We start from the raw sequence: 20,411 nt of genomic DNA, 5'->3' as shown, positions 1-20,411 counted from the left end.
ATTTCCCCTAAGTCACACCTTCCCAGTAAGTAACCCCTTCCCCAGCTGGTCCACCTTCCTTTAGGCCATTACCCTCCCCCCTCTCCGATTATCTTACTGGAAATGTCTGGTTTCTAATGAGCGAGCTGGAGCCTTTGCCAAAATGGCACTAGTGTCCCCTACCTGTAGCTTTGTTAGGGGTCATGTTTCCATTTGAGAACATCTGCTCCTACCACAAGCCTCAGCAAGGTCATCAAATTCTCACCAGTTTTCTGAGGTCCTATCACAAGGAATCTGGGTAAGCGATCACATGTTTTCTCTCTAGACCAGATGTCCCGGTGTCGTCTGTCATCACAAGGATTCTGCAATTTAAAGGAGAATTGCTACCTCTCAGCATCCCATGAATGAAAAGGATATAGAATACAATCAAAATGTTTGCTCTTGTGGTTACAGAATGTTTGCTCAGATATTCACCAAAGATATGCACAAACTATAGTGCCCTTTCACTAAGATGCACTAAAAAGTGGCCAGTGACATCCCCAGTGCAGGTCTTTTCCACATGCTGAGGCAGTAAAATGGTACATTTTTCATTATCCCCATTAATGGCCACACGCTAATTTTCCCAGTTGCACATGAGCCCTTAACGACACCTATTTTCTAGGTGGTAAGGACTGACACACTAACCACATGCTAATTGGTTAGGATATGGTGATGTAGATGCAGTAACTGATTTCCACAGCTCATGGCTACTCTCTGCCCCCAGACACATTTTTTTAGCGTGTGGGTGTGCACCAATCCCAAAACTGCTACGGGACCCCTCATCACTCCCCAAGTACTGGTTTTCAACCTGTGGTGAACAAGTGTTACTGTAGCTTAGATCTCTAAAATCTCATCAGACATTTAAGTCTGAACTGAAAACATTTCTTTTTATGGAGACTTACAGGGATGCGCCTACATAAGTACATAAGTATTGCCACACTGGGACAGACCAAATGTCCATCAAGCCCAGCATCCTGTTTCCAACAGTGGCCAATCCAGGTCACAAGTACCTGGCAAGATCCGTGTAGCTGTCCTGCTTTCCTATATAACTTTGCATTTCCTGTTTTCACCTTTCTTTTCAGCTCTCTTTGACTCCCTTTTTCCCTAGCTCTTAGATTGTAAGCCACTCAGATATTTGTTTGATAAGTGGGATAATCAATAGAAATAAAAGAAAATAAAACATAGAAAAGAAAATAAGTTGATACTTTTTTTTATTGGACTAACAATACATTTTTTGATTAGCTCTCGAAGGTTACCCTTCTTCGTCAGATCGGAAAAAAGCAAATGTTGATAGATGACAGTGTATATAAATGAAACATCAAAGCATTTCAGTGACAGTCTCACAGGATGAGGGTGGGATGGGTTAGGTGAGAGACAGGGAGAGCCGGGTGGGTGAGTGGGATAGAAAGTCACAAATAAACTGGAAATTTACCACAGCTTAGTAAGTGGACCCTATAGTAAATTCAGCTCCATCAGTCAAAAATCCAAGCATGAATGGAGCCAAATACTTTTCACATTACCAAGTTACCAGCCTTCTAGCTCCAATAGAAAATCACTGTTGAGATGAATCCTTAATCCAGATGAGTCAATCCCATGTTCAAGTCAGTCCCAGAGGTTAAAGTACACACAGATTTGCGGTGCCAGCTAAGGCAGCAGGAAACACAATTCATACTAACGTACTAAGCCAGGCAATGGCTCTTAGAAGTAATCCCACATGTAAATATCTGCATTTAAACTTCTAGAGCCCGAAATTCAGACCACAGGAGGTAGCCAGGCTGCTCCTGCAGTCAACGCTGAGCCTGCAAATTCAATGTGGACTGTTGAATATCCAGTTTATTTTTGGCTGCTAAGAACATAGCAGCCAAAGATAAACCTGCTATTGATGTGGCCAGATTTGGCTGCCAAACGTAGCCCGCAATATGCTGAACATCATCAGATTGATGGTTATATCATGCAATATAACCAGTATCCACTAAGCTGGGATATTTAACGAGAGACAGCTGGCAACCACCCGCTGAATACCATCGGATAGCTGGCTAAGTACCATTTGAATGGTTTTGAATATTGGCCAGCTAGATAGGCCTAGACATTTAAATGTTATTTCTTTACAGATCATTTCAGAACAGGGGCCATTCAAATGAGGGAAAGCAAACTATGCACCAATTTCAAGGAGGCATGGTTAGGGCAGGGAGGAGTGTCCTGAAGTGGATTCCCATCCCTATTTCGCATAAGGAATCCACGTCTGAACTGGAAAAAGAAAAATGTTGGCATTTTCAGCTGCTTGAGGCTCGTAGAAGTGCCTGTTGTAAGCAGAGCCGCCGAGAGACTAGGCCGGGCCCGGGGCAAGGCCGCCCCGCCTCCGCCACTGCAGTTCACGGTCTCACCTGCCTGCCTCCACGGCTGCCTTCATTCAAAGCGGCAGTAGCAGATCGCGTCTCTTCTGGCCTTCCCTGCCTGTGTCCCGCCCTCATCTGATGTAACTTCCGGTTTCCACGAGGGCAGGACACAGGGAGGAAAGGCCAGAAGAGAGGCGATCTGCGACTGCCGCTTTGAATGAAGGGGGCCCGGAGCCGTGGAGGCAGGCAAGTGAGACCGGGGACTGCAGCGCCAGTGGCCTGACCCCGGTGCCGGGCCCCCCTTGGAGGCCCCCCTGCCCCCTCTCAGTGGCCCTGGTTGTAAGAGACAGCTGTAAGTACTGATGTCTGGGTGTCCTCCACTATCCTCCCACATGTTCACTCCCCTGAAATCTACTGGCATGGTTTGGGTCAGAGCAGATACGGTGGTATCTTGTGGCTTGGCTGTAAATGATGGATCTTTTTGTATGTGAAGGATGGAAGCTGGAGTTGTGGAGGTAGCTGCATCTGTCTATGGGTTTCTTGTATATAGATGTTTGTATACAGCCATCACTGATTGAAACCGTGGTGTCCAAAAAATTGACTTTTTCTGGGGAGTAGTCAATTTTGAATCTGATTGTAGGATGGTATGTATTGAAGGCAGAATAAAATTGTTTCAGAGTTTCTTCACCCTCCGTCCAAATCATAAAAATGTCATCGATGTACCGGTAGTATTTTAGAGGTTTGGTCTGGTGTGTATTCAGAAATGTCTCTTCCAGCTCAGCCATAAAAAGGTTGGCATATTGGGGTGCTATCCTGGTGCCCATCGCAGTGCCCATTATTTGTAGATAGATATCATTGTTAAAGCGGAAGTAGTTGTGAGTTAAAATGAATTTGATTAATTTTGTAATAGTTTCTGGTGAGTATTGATGGTCCAGTGTGGATTTTTTTAGGAGTCTTCCACATGCAGCTATGCCATCCGCATGTGGAATGTTGCTGTATAGTGATTCTACATCCATCGTGACCAGAAGGGTGTTAGGTGGTAGTTGCTTGATATTTTTCAATTTATTCAGAAAGTCTGTGGTGTCTTGTATGAAGCTGTTAGTTTTGTGTACGAGAGGTTTCAGAATTCCCTCTATGAATCCAGATATTTCTTCCATGAGTGTGCCAATACCTGATATGATTGGTCTGCCAGGGTTTTCCGGTTTGTGGATCTTGGGTAGCATGTAGAATGTGCCCACAGCAGGCTGGTTTGGTATGAGTTTCTTCAAGTGAGGTTGCGCTTGTGTAGGAAATGTTTTGATAAGGTCTTTCAGCTGTTTTGTGTAATCCTGTGTGGGGTCCTCAGTTAGTTTCCTGTAGTATTTTTTGTCTGAGAGCTGTCTGTGCCCCTCTTCAATGTATTTTTGTATGTCCATAATTACCACTACGCCTCCTTTGTCTGCGGGTTTGATGATAATGCGTTCGTTAGTTTGTAGGGTTCTTATGGCCGCTCTTTCTTGTGGGGTAAGATTGTACAGGATTCTCTTTTGTTTGTTGGAAAGTTGGGATTTCACCCTATTTCTGAAACTTTCTATGTAATTATCCAGCTTGTAGTTTTGTCCCTCTTGTGGGGTGAAATAAGTGTTCTTTTGTTTAAGACTGTATTCCAGTCTGTTTGGTGTCCCTTTATTATAGAAATGTGTTTTAAGGTGCATTTTTCTAAAGAATTCTTCTAGGTCTGAGTATAGTTGGAGTTCATCTAGTTTCCTGGATGGGCAGAATGAGAGCCCTTTGGATAGCACAGATACCTCATGCTGTGATAATTGATGGTTCGAGAGGTTTATTATCCCCATTTGGTTTGCATCTGTAAAGGTGTGATCAGTATTCCCTGGTTTGTTTGGTGTAAAACGTCCACATTCAGATTTAGACATCATATAAAAAATGCCCCTCCACACCAACATGGATTTATAACTGATCCATAGATGGGAGTAACTAGTGAGGTAATTAAATTTACTGATGACACAAAGTTATTCAAATTTGTTAAATCGTGAGAGAATTGTGAAAAATTACAAGAGGACCTTGCGAGACTGGGCATCTAAATGGCAGATGACGTGTAATGTGAGCAAGTGCAAAGTGATGCATGTGGGAAAGAGGAACCCGAATTATAGCTACATCATGCAAGGTTCCATGTTAGGAGCCACGGACCAAGAAAGGGATCTAGGTGTCGTCGATGATACGTTGAAACCTTCTGCTCAGTGTGCTGCTGTGGTTAAGAAAGCAAATAGAATGTTAGGTATTATTAGGAAAGGAATGGAAAACAAAAATGAGGACATTATAATCCCTTTGTATCGCTCCATGGTGCGACCACACCTCGAATATTATGTTCAATTCTGGTCACAGTATCTCAAAAAAGATATAGTGGAATTAGAAAAGGTACATCTTGCTTCAGACAGCACTTGTCCTGCTAAGCTCCATGGAATGAACTCAGGTTTTACCTTGTGCATATCTCCCTAATGAGATATTGCACTTTCAGTCACCCAGCTCTGAGCTACTTCTACCTGTTTAACTATTTTCCCACCTCTGCAATAAAGCTGCCTTTCTTCAGATTTCTACTTCCAACCTCTGATACAGCACTTAGAATTACGGAGTCTCTGTGCCTTGGGGCAACACTACTGAACATCTGACTGTGAGTAAATTATCTATATGTACTCAATAAAGGAAATTTCAGAAAATAAAGAGGCTTCAGGTGTGTGCTGATGTGCCGAGGTTATACTTCAAGATATTGAGACTTTACAGATAACAAGTCTTAAGAGGCTTGAAAACGATTCCTCAGTAAGCCAAATAAAACAGCAAAACTGGGAATAGGATTTTGATATTGCTAACCTTGTCACTCAAACAGTGCATCATCTCATCTTCAATTTTGCTGTTCAGTGAATGTAGCCTATAACAATAGTAGAGTTGCCTGTGTTTGTTGAATTGGTTATTGGTCTCCAGCCAAGTAGAACAGTGATGAGTTGGGTCACTTTGAAGTAGAGATGAAGCTGAAGTTGATAGCAGTTCTCAGTGAACAGACAAATGTGTGATGCATATGTCTATATCACAACATGGGAAAATGTTTACATTGGGATGACTGTTCACTGGATTGAAAGAGTCTTCAGAAAGGAAGTCTGCTTGTCTGACCTTAAGACTGAAGGATTCTCATACATTTGATATTTTTGCATTAGTTCTTGAAGATATTCTAACAGAGTTTCTCATCAGATGAAAAATTGTTAGAACAACAAACGACAATGCCAACTTTGTGAAGGCTTTCTTTGTAATTGGACAGCATGACGATGATAACGAAGATAAGATGAAGATGCAAGTGATGAATTAGACAGCAGTACTTCTAATGCTAATGATGATAAAGTGCTCTTTGCAATACAGAAGTCAAGTGTTTCAGCCAGAGATTCCCTTGATCAATACCTGTAGACCAAGTCAGAAGACATTAGTAATATTGCAGCCTGATCTGATTTAAAGGAAGTTTCATCAGACTGAATAATCCACTTTCCACTAATGTAGTTGTTGAACATCTTTTTAGCTGTGCTGGATTAATGATTCACAAGCACACTTGTATCAGTGACAGTCATTTTCAAACATTTAGTTTTACTAAAAGCAAAGTGGATAGAATTGCAGAGTAATACTTGCAGTCATTGCAGTTGTGGTACTTGTAACTTTTTCCCTCCCTGCCTAAGGGTTCAAGATGGGAATAAAGTCCCCCAGCAGACCTCACACTCCCAAACCATGCCAGTAGATTTCAGGGGAGTGAACATGTGGGAGGATAGTGGAGGACACCCAGACATCAGTACTTACAGCTGTCTCTTACAACCAGGGCCACTGAGAGGGGGCAGGGGGGCCTCCAAGGGGGGCCCGGCACCGGGGTCAGGCCACCGGCGCTGCAGTCCCCGGTCTCACTTGCCTGCCTCCACGGCTCCGGGCCCCCTTCATTCAAAGCGGCAGTCGCAGATCGCCTCTCTTCTGGGGTTGTAGCCTTTCTGTTTGAAGGATGCAGTCAGGCTTTTACACACTTTCTATCTGCATCCTGTTCTACAGACCACCCGGAAACTGGAACGAATGCCAGTCTAACTTCATGGACTTCATTTCTAACTGTTGCGTAACCAACACTAACATATTAATACTAGGTGACATAAACCTCCACCTAGAAGACCCGAACTCTACTAATGCACGAGATTGCATGGATTTCCTCCACTCATGGGATCTTAAATGGTCACCAATGCAAGCTACCCACATTAAAGGGCATAAACTGGACCTCCTATCTTACAACCTATCCACAGATCACAACATATCAGTAACAGATACCAAATGGTCAGCGACACCTTGGACCGATCATTATAAGCTCAACCTATTGCTATATTGGCAGAAGAAAGAATTATACCATACACAAAAACACACAACCTACTCGAGGCCAAATAGACCCAATAGAATTCTGGCAACAGATTTACGACCAGGAATGGCAACCACGTACTGACTCCATACATTACCTCTCTGATTGGGATGAAAGATGCAAAAGCGTATTAGACGAAATTGCACCCATAAGAACAAGAGTAACAAGACAAAACTTGATCCCATGGTTCAATGATTAACTAAAAAAACTCAAAACACAAACCAGGAAACTCAAACGAGCATGGAAAAAAACAAAAGATGAACACTCACTTATTACATGGAAACAAGCACAAAGAAAATACAAATATGCAATAAGACAGTCAAAGAGATCCTACTACAAAACTAAAATAGGACCAGATTATAAGGACTTGAAGAAACTATTTCAACTCGTTAATAAGCTCCTAGACACCACCCCAACCAACTCAGACATTCCATCCGCAAACAATCTTGCAAAATACTTCAAGGATAAAATAATAAAATTATGCAATACACTTCCTCAGAACAATACTGACATCGAAAGCTTCATCAATGAACTGGACCCAGCCCCTGGAGAATGCTCAGCAGACCATAGTTGGACAAAATTCTCTCTTCTCACCATTGAATCAGTTACCCAAGCAACTCTTGCAAATTGGATACCTGTCCCAGCCACTTACTCAAATCCGCCCCCAATCGCTTCATAGAAGACCTCACATCCTACCTAAATTACATGCTCCAACAAGGTCTTTTCCCTGAAGAACATGGCAATATCTTACTCACCCCTTTACCAAAGGATACAAAGAAAAAAAAACAAATGATCTCACCAACTATCGCCCAGTCGCATCTATCCCACTAGTAGTCAAACTAATGGAGAGCTTGGTGACTAAACAGCCCTTTGACTACATGGACAAGTTCTCTCTATTACATTGATCTCAATCAGGATTCCGCCTTTCTCATAGTACCGAAACTGTATTGGTCACTCTCCTGCAAAATTCAAGAATGAAATAGCCATAGGTAAAAGCATACTTCTCCAATTCGACATGTTGAGTGCGTTCGATATGGTAAACCACAATATAGTTCTTCAACTTCTAAATCACTTCGGGATTGTTGGAAAGATACTTCGTTGGATCAAGAATTTCCTAATTACCAGAACATACCAAGTAAAATCTAATACAAACTTATCTCCAACGTGGAAATCAGACTGCGGAGTACCTCAAGGTTCACCATTGTCACCAATACTTTTCAATATACTGATGATTCATCTGGCCAAGTCCTTATCCAACCAAGGTCTCCACCCATTCATCTATGCCGAAGATGTCACTATCTACATCCCTTTCAAACACGATCTACTAGAAATCTCCATTGAAATCGAGCGTGGTTTGAACACCTTGGACTCATGGCAAACTCATTTCAACTAAAATTGAACACTGATATAACACACTGCCTCATCCTCTCATCCCAACATAATAATTACAAACCCACAACCTTAACCACCCCAGATCACACCCTCCCCATCTCAGACAGTCTCAAAATACTAGGTGTTACAATTGAACGTAATCTTACACTTGAGACCCAAGTAAACTCAACTGTAAAGAAAATGTTTTAATCAACGCGGAAACTTAAACGTATAAAACCTTTCTTCCTGAGGAAAATCTTCCGCAACCTAATACAATCAATGGTACTAAGCCACGCTGACTACTGCAATGGAATCTACACAGGATGTAAAGGACAACTCATAAAGAAACTCCAGACAGCCCAAAACACAGCAGCCAGGTTGATATTTGGTAAAACACAGTTCCAAAGTGCCAAGCCCCTCCGTGAAAAATTACACTGGCTTCCGATCAAAGAGTGTATCACCTTCAAAATTTGCACCCTGGTCCACAAGATCATATACGGTGTAGTCCCAGGATACATGACTGACTTGATTGATCTTCCAACCAGAAATTGAACCAGTTCATCTCTGTTTTACCTGAATCTCCACTACCCAACTTGCGAAGGTCTCAAATACAAAACAACCTATGCGTCCAACTTCTCCTATATAAGCACACATCTATGGAACACACTGCCAATAGCTGTGAAATTAATCTTCAACCATCTAAACTTCAGAAAATCACTAAAGACCTACCTGTTCGGTAAGGCATACCCCACTGATTCAACATAAATGCCTCAACTCTGCAACACATTAATACCAACAATCTTATCGGTCATTATATACCCCTTCTATCCCCAACCCATAATGTGCCAGAACCTTATCTACCCTATTGACCCTAACATCTATTTGTATTTGTTCCTTACCGGACTGGCGAATGCCTTTACAGTATTATGTAAGCCACATTGAGCCTGCAAATAGGTGGGAAAATGTGGGATACAAATGTAACAAATAAATAAATACACACCCAACACATTTATCACACGTCAACTAATAAATATTCCATTAATACCCACCTTAGATGAAACCTTTAAACAGATTCAAATAGGATATATAAATGCTAGGTCAGTAATAAACAAAACGGAAACCTTTACAGACTGGATTACTCAGGACAATCTAGACCTAATATTCATCAGTGAAACTTGGATTCATAACCAAGATTACCCCATACTCCTTGACATCTGCCCTCCAGGATACAAAATCAACCATTGGACCAGAACAGGTAAAAGAGGAGGAGGCATAGCCCTAATCTATAAAGACGAATTCATTTCAGAACCCATTGAAGAATCCATTAATACACAACTGAAATCGCCGCAATCAGGCTACAAAACAAATCCCTCCCAGCTCACGTGACTTGCATCATATTATATCACACATCAGGAAATTGGAAAGATGCCCAACCAACTCTCATGGACTTTATATCAAAAACATGTCTCGCAAATCCTAATGTAATAATAATAGGAGATATAAACCTTCACCTAGAAGACACAACCTCAAATGACACACTAGAATGCAAAGAGTTCTTACAAATGCGGGACTTCCACTGGTCACAAGTCAACCCCACACACATAAAAGGCCATGCACTGGATCTATTAACATGCACTGGATCTATTAACATGCAAACTATCCAGTGACTGAACCTTTTTGGTAATGGAACAGCAATGGAAAAGCGTACCTTGGTCTGACCACTTTAAATTAACTATGACCTTATGCTGGAAGAAGAAAGGTCTTCCTCAAACACATCAAAGGGCCTTATACAAAACAAGAGGTAAAATAGACCCCAAAACATTTTGGCAAGAAATATACGATTACAACTGGGCACCAAAAACCGATTCAACTGACATTTTCACTGTTTGGGACGAACGATGAAACGAAATCCTCAACAAAATAGCGACCATACGTACAAAATCAGTACAAAAATGCAATAAAATACTCTGGTTTAATGAAGAACTAAAAATTCTAAAAACGCAAACTAGAAAATTAGAACGAAACTGGAAAAAAAAACAAAAACGATCAATCACTAAAGACCTGGAAAGAAAGTCAAACAAAATACAAATATAAAATAAAACAATCCAAAAGAAACTTCTACAGAGAACAAATAGGCACAGATTACAAAGACACAAAGAAATTATACAAACTAATAAACAACTTACTTAACACCAAAACGGTAACTGCGCCAAATGCAAACCTCCCACATGTAGACAATCTTGCCAAATACTTTGAAGAAAAAATTACCAATCTACGCAAGAATCTGCATCAGGGAAATATTAATCCAGAAACCTTCATAAACGAACTAGATCTGAACCCAAGGGAATACCCGGCAGACTGTATTTGGAATAACTTCACTCATCTAAGCACCGAAATAATAGCTCATGCACTCAGAAAATTCTCCTCCGCCCACTGCCAACTAGACAGCTGCCCCAACTATATAATGAAAAAACCCCTAATCAGCACGTCACAGAACTCACAGACCACCTTAATTATCTATTCGAAAAAGGCCTATTCCCACAGGACAGAGGAAATATCCTACTAACTCCCATCTCAAAAGACACCAAAAAAAAAAAGGAGAAGACACCTCGAATTATAGACCGATAGCATCCATACCCCTAACAACCAAATTGACAGAAGGCATAGTCGCCAAACAACTAACAGAATACCTCACTGATTTCAACATACTGCACGAATCTCAATCTGGCTTCAGACCTCAGCACAGTACAGAAACAATACTAACCACACTCCTGACCAGATTCAAGCAGGAAATAGCAAGGGGTAAAAACATCCTCCTACTCCAATTTGACCTATCAAGTGCATTCAATATGGTCGACCACCACATACTACTGAGAATCCTCGACAAGATAGGAATTACAGGAAAAGTACTCTCCTGGATCAAGGGATTTCTGACATCCAGAACATACCAAGTCAAATCAAACTCAGCTATATCTCCACCTTGGAAAGCGGAATGTGGAGTACCACAAGGATCACCGCTCTCACCTATATTATTCACCCTAATGATGACACCACTGGCAAAATCTCTATCCAAACAAGGCCTCAATCCATTTCTCTATGCAAATGACATCACCATCTATATTCCCTTCAAACAGAACTCCACAGAAATCACCAAGGAAATAATAAACAGCATGGCCATCATGGAATCCTGGGCATCGGCATTCAAGTTAAAACTCAATAGAGATAAAACTCAATGTCTCATTCTCTCATCCCAATACAATAATGTTCCCCTCCCGGCAATTAACGCACAGGGTTCATCCCTCCCAATCTCAGACCACTTGAAAATCTTAGGCATAACAATTGACCGCAACCTAATGCTAGAAAGTCAAACTAAGAACACGACCAAGAAAATGTTCCACACTATGTGGAAGCTCAAATGTATAAAACCTTACTTTCCCAGGGATTCATTCCACAACATGATCCAAACCAGGGTGCTAAACCATGTAGACTACTGCAATAGTATGTACATAGGCTGCAAAGATCAAATCATAAGAAAACTACAGACAGCACAAAACATGGCTGCCAGACTCATCTTCAGAAAAACACGCTTCAAAAGCGCGAAACCCCTCCTAAGAAGCTTACATTGGCTTCCTATTAACGCTCGCATAACATTCAAAATATGCACAATAATCCACAGAATCATCTATGGACTCGCAGCAGATTACATGACGGAACTTATCGATCTACCATTAAGAAACGTGACGAGAACAGCAAGAAACTACCTAACCCTTCACTACCCCAATTGCAAAGTTATAAAATACAAATCTTCACATGCCACCAGCCTGTCCTTTACAGGCACACAACTTTGGAACTCACTACCTAAAGACCTGAAACTCATAGAAAATTACCCACAATTCAGAAAAAACCTGAAAACTCATGTTTTCAAGAAGTCTTTCCTCCCTGGATCTGCCTAATCCCACACCACCATACATCACGAAACGTTTAGAAATGGAAAACAAAAATATTAACCTCTCTCACAATATGCTAATATATCAACCTAAGCATTTATTGTACTTCTGTATTACGCACTAGTCTTCTACAAATCTAAATTTTGTAACCGCCTTTTTACAATTAAACAACTATTTCTGTGCTTGTTGAGAAATTATAACAATGATTACCGTTCAAGCACTCTATGTATGTTAACACCAGTTTTCTTTTTTCAGAATTTCAGAATTTAGACTTCAGATTTCCGGTGCGTTCATTATCTGACATAAACTACACCTCTCCGTTGTAATTTAATATATTAACAACGGGAATCCTCATTAGTCTTAGTTCTAAAAGATTTTTTAAAGTTTTTTTTCTTTGTCCTATAAACTAAGCACTTATCTTTTGGCTTTTCTTTATCGGCTCTACAGTGCGCTTCTGTTTCGTAATTTCTTCGTCTGGAGCATTATCTTTAAAGTGCCAATTCTTGTGCCCTATAAATAAACAACTTATATTAATATTCCAACTGTGTTAACCCTTATATATATATATATTTTTCTCAAGTACTCACAGTTATGGGTTATCGCTACTGAACTTCTCAGTCAACCAGATCACAAGACCAATGGAGCAAATAATATTTAATTTATCAAAACGTAGCTTAACAAAGGAAGAAACAGAGCTACTACAAAAAGGATTATCCTTTGTACCAACTAAAGCCTTTGACTTTTTTCAATTTCAAATAGATTTAGAACGATTTATTAGAAATTTAAATTTAAAAATATTTTTCCACGGGAAAGAAGAAACAATGGATAGGACAATTAAAAAAAACAAATCATTATGGAATCCCCCAGGACAGGTTGATCCTTTAGTTAAAGCGTTTAAAGTAATAGTACTGGAAGAAGTGAAAAAAACCTCTAAAAAACAACAAATAAAATACAATTTATCAAAAGGAGAAGAGAAAGCGTTACGATCTTTACAAGAAGACAAGGAAATAATAATAAGAAGAGCAGACAAAGGAGGAGGTCTAGTTATATTAGATAAAGAATATTATGACACAGAAATCTTAAAACAATTATCAGACACCCAAACTTATAAAAAACTCCAGGAAGATCCAACCGAAAGGTTACAGAATATTATTAAGGAAACAGTTTTTGAAGGAGGAGAGGCAGGTTTCCTTACTAAAAAAAGAGATGGCATTTTTGAATAAAAAACATCCTACAGTACCTTTATTTTATACGGTACCTAAAATTCACAAGAATCAGCAGTATCCCCCAGGAAGACCAATAGTAGCTTCTAATAACTCGATTTTAGAACCACTTTCACAGTACGTAGATTGGTTTTTGCAACCAATAGTTAAGAACAGTGAATCTTACATACAAGATAGTACCCATTTTTTAAATATTCTAGAAGAGATACAGAATATTAGTGATTCAACTTTATTAGTGACATTAGACGTGGTTTCTTTATACACGTCTCTACCACAACAAGACTGTTTACAAATAGTAGAACTTAATTTGATGAAAAGACAGCATCCTCATCAAGTACCCACAGAGTTCTTGGTAAAAATAACAGAAATAGCCTTATCTAATAATTTTTTCATATTCAACGATACATTCTACCAACAATTAAAAGGGGTAGCAATGGGGGCCACATGTGCTCCCTCAGTAGCAAATTTATATATGGTAGAATTTGAGAAAAAATGGATATATCAAAACCCATGGAAAGTCCAAATTAAAAAATGGTATAGATACATAGATGACGTGTTCGTACTATGGGAGGGAACACCAGATGAATTGAATGAATTTAAAGATTGGCTTAACGAAAGGGATATAAACATTAAGTTTACCATGCAAGTATCAGATACCAAAATCAATTTTTTGGATATTCTAATATCTAAACAACATAATGAGTTGGATACCTCCATATATGTTAAAACTACAGATCGCAATACGTTGCTACATTTTTCAAGTAATCATCCGCAAAAAATGAAAGAAAGTTTACCTATAGCCCAATTATTGAGATATCGAAGAATATGTAAAGACACCAAAAAGTTCAAAGAACAAGCTAAAACGCTGAAAGAAAAATTTGCGCACAGAGGCTACCCTGACGGCTTGATTGAAAAGGCTTATAAAAGAGCAAGATATAACCATAGAGACCTGCTACTATTAAAAAAGAGGAGCAATGAACAGATTGAATCTAATGTACAAACCTGCGTACTTCATTACACAAATACCAACAATCAAGTCACTAAATGCATAAAGCAGAATTGGAGACTGATGCAAATGCATCCAGCATTTAGCAATAAAAACCTCAGAATAGCCTATACGCGGAACCAGAACTTAAAAGAGTTACTTCAAGAAAAAGAGGAAAAGAAAGGCTACTATTATACAGGGGCATACCAGATGTGGGAAATGCAAATACTGCACCATCATGAGAACCACCGATAAGTTTAAGAAACCCTCTAAATGAAAAAGAATATGACCTTAGATACAAGACGAATTGTGAATCTATATACGTAGTATACATCTTAATATGTCCATGCCAGAAATTATACGTGGGAAAGACAAAAAGATCTTTAAAAACAAGATTGAGTGATCATAAACATAACTTAAAGTTTAAAAAGAGAGAAACCCCTTTGGTGCAACATAGTTTAGATCATGGACATGAATTCATGGAATATGAATGTTTAGTGATTGATCATGTCCCTTTAAATATACGAGGAGGAGATCGAGACAGAAAACTACTGCAAAAAGAACAACGCTGGATTTACCGACTAGAATCTTTAAACCCTACAGGATTAAATAATAAAATTGAGTGGAACGTGTTCCTATAATTCTTTATAACATCTTGAAAGAACGTTTCCTCAATATCTTTGGAAAGCGATTTCTCGAAAATTCCAAGAAAGTTCATGAAACAATTAACTTAAAGGCGTCTGACGACATAAAATCATGTGACCGGCGCCATTGTGTGGCACCGTAAGAGAAAATAAGACTGAGAAGTCAGTAGCGATAACCCATAACTGTGAGTACTTGAGAAAAATATATATATATATAAGGGTTAACACAGTTGGAATATTAATATAAGTTGTTTATTTATAGGGCACAAGAACCGCCTTTTAGCAATATGTAAGCCACATTGAACCTGCCATACGGGTGGGATACAAATGCAATAAATAATTAAACTATATAGCAAAATATTGTGTTTTTTTCTCTTTTTGAGGGGATTTTCCCTTTTTCTCATGGATATTAATTCATGAATGCATTCCCAGGAATAGGGTATTACAGCGTCACATACCTGCCAGAGGGGGTCCTTCTGCTCAGGGAAAAAGTTCAAAGTATTTATGAGCCATTTGAAGTGGGGGCAGCGTCTGCAGCTTCAGGTGAGTCCAGCTCTGAACAAAGTTGACCAGATTAAGGAAGGTGTATAAACCAAGGCGGGTCGTTCCCATAGTTAGACAAATGAGTCATAAAATGCTGTATCTGAAACAGAACGTGACCCATCCATCAGAGGCAGAGAAAGAATCACAAAGAGAGAATGTAAGACAATGTACAATTACAACTGTATTTGCCTCTGAGCTCTGTAAATAGGATCCTCTATTTGTGCCCTCTTTTCAGTCAATATTAGAGCCTAAGGGGCCCTTTAACTACTTTGTGTTAAGCAGCTAACATGGGGGTTACCGCACGGTAGGACAATAACGCAGAACTGCGCTACTAACTTCTGTGTTAAAAGGCAGCCACTGCGGTAAATCCTGCGATAGCTGCTCTAACATGAGAGAGGGCGGATCTGGGTGGACAGAGTGGTCAGCTGTGACAGCTGGCACAGGGTCAGTATTGCACGCTAGCTGTCACGACTGCTGTTTGTGCAACTGAATTTACTATCACTTCAAGCGGAGGCAATAAATGCAGTTGCCCTAATGTGATGCGTTGCCAACCACAGTACGCTGACCCAATTCCTCAGCCAACACCTCAACAGTGAATAGTAACTCCTCAATCCCTCACCCAATGCCCTGACATGTCAGTGTAGAACCTTGATCATAAGTACATAAGTAATGCCACCCTGGGAAAAGACCAAGGGTCCATCGAGCCCTGCATCCTGTCCACGACAGCAGCCAATCCAGGCCAAGGGTCTTCACCTGACACCCAAATATGTCGATGTAGTCCTCGATACCTCAATCGATGCCCTAACACTGAATAGTATAGCCCCAAACCCTCACCCAACAGCACATAGTAACTCATTGCTCCCTCACCTGACAAAACCACATGTAAATGTGGTACCTCAATCCCTTACCCGAAACCCTGATAGTGAAGACTAACTCCTCACTCCCTTACTCGGCACCTCAACATGCCAGTGTAGTGTCTGGATCCCTCACCCAACACCCCAACAGTAATTAGTATAGCTTCGATCTTTCACCCTGCATGTCAATGTAGTGCCCTGATTTCTCATCCAACACCCAAGAGTACAATGTAGTGCTTCAATCCCTCACTAGACATCTCAAAGGTACAATTTGGAGGTCCAATACCTTCCCCCCCCCCCCCCCCCCAGTAACAACTCCATGCACTATGCTCTTCAAAGTCTGGTTCCCCCCCCCCAAAAAAGCTTGACTCTCCCCTCTCAACTTCTTGATTCTCTTATAGCCTTGAATAGAAGGCCCGATGGACTATAATCAGAACACAGGTACCAATGTTGCTCCATTAAAAGAAGAATTACGTGATATGTGGGTTTTTCACCATATAACAGTCAAACGGCTCTGTGTTGAATTCATGGCAACCTTTTAATCTGATACAATGACATCCAACTAATAAAACATTTGCTGTACTCTATCTTGCTTGATGACTTTTGATTTTAGAAATTTATGCAAAGAATGAATTTTCCTGAAATAATAAAAAGAAGATTTACTACTTTACAGTTATATAAAGAAAATTTCAGCTGTGTCCCAAATCACTCCTAATATGCCAATGACTCCTAATCATAATCACTTAGAGCTGGATTGTAGGAATAAAAGAAGGCTCTGTCATCCAGAGACACATATGGTCTCACATTTGAATAGATTTAAAAATAAATTGCGATCGTTCAAAGAATCCTTAATTCAATCTAATTTCTGAACTAAGTAGGTCTGAAATACTGACTGATGCACAAAGGCAGCTGTTATATATGGCTGCCTTGGGAAAATTTACAGAGTTGCGAACAGTGGACAACACACAAAGGGGATCGCACGTAAATGAGATGCACGGATCCCCCTTTCAGCATGCTGTTTACAACTCGGACCTGTCAAGTTCATTTCACTGCTTGCCACCAGTGAGATTTTTGAGCTGCGCGGTCTAGTGACCCCCTCCACCTCCCAAAAATCCCTGGTGGTCCTGTGGACCCCCTCACGGGTGAGGGGTGTTGTTGGGGGAGTCAGGAGGGATTTTTGTTTGGTTCTAGGGGGCTACAGGGGACAAGGGGGGGTGTCCTTCGGTCTTGGGGGGGGGTAGGGGTCAGGGTCGGGTCTGTGATGGGTGTGTGTCCGTGCACTGATGCCTACCATCAGGAGCAGCCTGCTCCCCATAACAAGAGCTCTAGACCTGTCATTAATTTCTGCATGTTAATGGTACACGGAACTGTCTGTACATTACCAGGAATGCTCATGTGCATAGGGTTTTCAGTAGCTGCTAACTGGCACACAGAAAACCCTTAATAACGTTTGCTTTAGACTGGCTACAAACATCTAAAAATTTTCCTTTGCTCCTAAGGGCCAGATATTGAAAAGCATTAATTTGTACAGGGCAGTCACAATGTGGATACGTTCTCTATTCATCTTATTCAAAGGCACTATCTGGCCAGTATCAAAATATTCTCACAGACTTTGTTAGCACAATCCTGATACTGTTAAGGTAGAGGGTGGTTATTTTGTGTTACTCTCATTTTGGCTGCTCTTCTTTGAACCTTTTCTAATTCCATTATATTTTTTGACATACGGCAACCAGAACTGAAAGCAATACCCAAGATGTGGTCGAAGCATGGAGCGATACAGAAACATTACAGTATTTTTGGTCTTATTCACCATCCCTTTCCTAATAATTCCTAGGATCCTGTTTGCTTTTTTGGCTCCCACCGCACAATGAGAAGAAGATTTCAGCATATTATCTACAACGATACCTCAATCTTTTTCTTGAGTGCTGACTCCTAAGGTGGACCCTAGCATCAGGTAGCTATGATTTGGATTATTCTTCCCAATGTGCATCACTTTGCATTTGTCCACATTAAATTTCATCTGCCATTTGGATGCCCAGACTTCCAATTTCCTAAGGCCTTCCTGCAATATTCCATAGTTCACATGTGTTTTTAATAACCTTGAATAGTTTTGTGTCATCAGCAAATTTAATCACCTCACTCATAATTCTGATTTCCATATCATTTATAAAAAAGATAAATAGTACCGGTCCCGGTACTGATCCCTGAGGCACTCCACTGTTCACCCTCCTCTATTGAAAGAAATGGCCATTTAACCCTACCATCTGTTTTCTGTCCAATAACCAATTCCTAATGCACACCAAAACCATTTTTTGTGTAACACTCTGAATAGTGTTAGGGCAGAGGGTGGGTGTTTTCCGTTAATCTCTGCATTATCTCTGCTAATACAGCTTGATTCATTTATTTTTAATTCCGTGTTTATCATTACCTACAATTCCTCTTTCAAACCCAATCTTTAAGTTACCAAGCACAGAGCAAAATAATGTCACTTACTCAGACATGTCCTCTTCTCTCAGAATGCCTCAGAAAGAAAGTTAAGTGGGACCTTTCCTCTGTATAGACTTTGAATTCTAAGGATACTGCTTGAAACAAACCCTTTGAAGCTAACCCAGTAATCAAAAGCACCAATAAGGAAGGCAAAGAGGGCCTTTGAAAAACAAACATTGCCTTGGAGGCAAAAACACATAGTAAATTTTTTTCCGGTATATTAAAAGCAAGAAGCCAGCAGAAGAATCATTGGACTGCTAGATGACCGAGGGGTAAAAGCTGCACTCTTGGAAGACAAAGCCATAGCGGAGAGATTGCTTCTGTCTTCACCAAGGAAGATTTGGGAGAGATACCAGTGCCACAAATGGTATTCAAAGCTGACGAGTCGGAGAAATTGAATGAAATCTCTATAAACCTGGAGGATGTAATGGCACAATTTGACAAACTGAATGGCATTCATCCCAGAGTAATGATAGAATTGAAAAATTAATTTGCAGAACTATTGTTAGTAATAACTAATTTATCTTTAAAATCAAGCAAGGTACCAGAAGATTGGAGAGTGGCCAATATAACGCCGATTTTTACAAATGGTTCCAGAGGTGATCCAGGATATTTTTAGCTCAGTGAGCCTGACATCAGTGCTGGGCAAAATGGTAGACATTATTATTAAGAATAAAATTACAGAGCATATTCAAAAGAATGGATTAATGAGACAAAGTCAACATGGATTTAGTGACGGGAAATCTTGCTTCACCAATCTACTAAATTTCTTTGAAGGGGTGAACAAACATGTGGATAAAGGGGAGCTGGTTGATATTGTGTATCTGGATTTTCAGAAGGCATAACAAAGTACCTCTTGAAAGACTCCAGAGGAAATTGGAGAGTCATGGGATAGGAGGTAGTGTTCTATTGTGGATTAAAAACTGGTTAAAAGATAGAAAACAGAGAGTAGGGTTAAATGGTCAGTATTCCCAATGGAGAAGGGTAGTTAGTGGGGTTCCCCAGGGGTCTGTGCTCAGACCACTGCTTTTTAACAAAGTGATGTATGTGGGAAAGAGGAACCCAAATTATAGCTACGTCATGCAAGGTTCCACGTTAGGAGTCATGGACCAAGAAAGGGATCTAGGTGTCGTCGTTGATGATACGTTGAAACCTTCTGCTCAGTGTGCTGCTGCGGCAAAGAAAGCAAATAGAATGTTAGGTATTATTAGTAAAGGAATTGAAAACAAAAATGAGGATGTTATAATGCCTTTGTATCGCTCTGTGGTGCGACCGCACCTCGAATATTGTGTTTAATTCTGGTTGCCGCATCTCTAAAAAGATATAGTGGAATTAGAAAAGGTGCAGAGAAGGGCGACGGAAATGATAAAGGGGATGGGACAACTTCCCTATGAGGAAAGGCTAAAGCGGCTAGGGCTCTTCAGCTTGGAGAAAAGGCGGCTGAGGGGAGATATGATAGAGGTCTATAAAATAATGAGTGAAGTTGAACGGGTAGATGTGAAGCGTCTGTTCACGCTTTCCAAAATAGTAGGACTAGGGGGCATGCGATGAAGCTACAATGTAGTAAATTTAAAACGAATTGG

The 20,411-nt window shown here is 40.3% G+C and overlaps 1 protein-coding gene across 1 annotated transcript in view; it reads right to left on the bottom strand.

Moving 5' to 3' along the window:
* NDST4 (N-deacetylase and N-sulfotransferase 4) overlaps window positions 1-20,411 on the bottom strand; it is a 250,009-nt gene that overhangs the window by 107,092 nt on the left and 122,506 nt on the right. Inside the window, 4 exon segments of the mRNA XM_030191802.1 lie at window positions 245-341; window positions 15,403-15,432; window positions 15,434-15,544; window positions 15,546-15,587. Coding sequence (XP_030047662.1) covers window positions 245-341; window positions 15,403-15,432; window positions 15,434-15,544; window positions 15,546-15,587 — 280 coding nt within the window.

The sequence above is a fragment of the Microcaecilia unicolor genome, chromosome 2, assembly GCF_901765095.1.
Source record: "Microcaecilia unicolor chromosome 2, aMicUni1.1, whole genome shotgun sequence".
Classification (NCBI taxonomy): Eukaryota; Metazoa; Chordata; class Amphibia; order Gymnophiona; family Siphonopidae; genus Microcaecilia; species Microcaecilia unicolor.
Note: the sequence above shows the minus strand (reverse complement) of the source record. Positions and strands in the feature narration are given on the sequence as shown.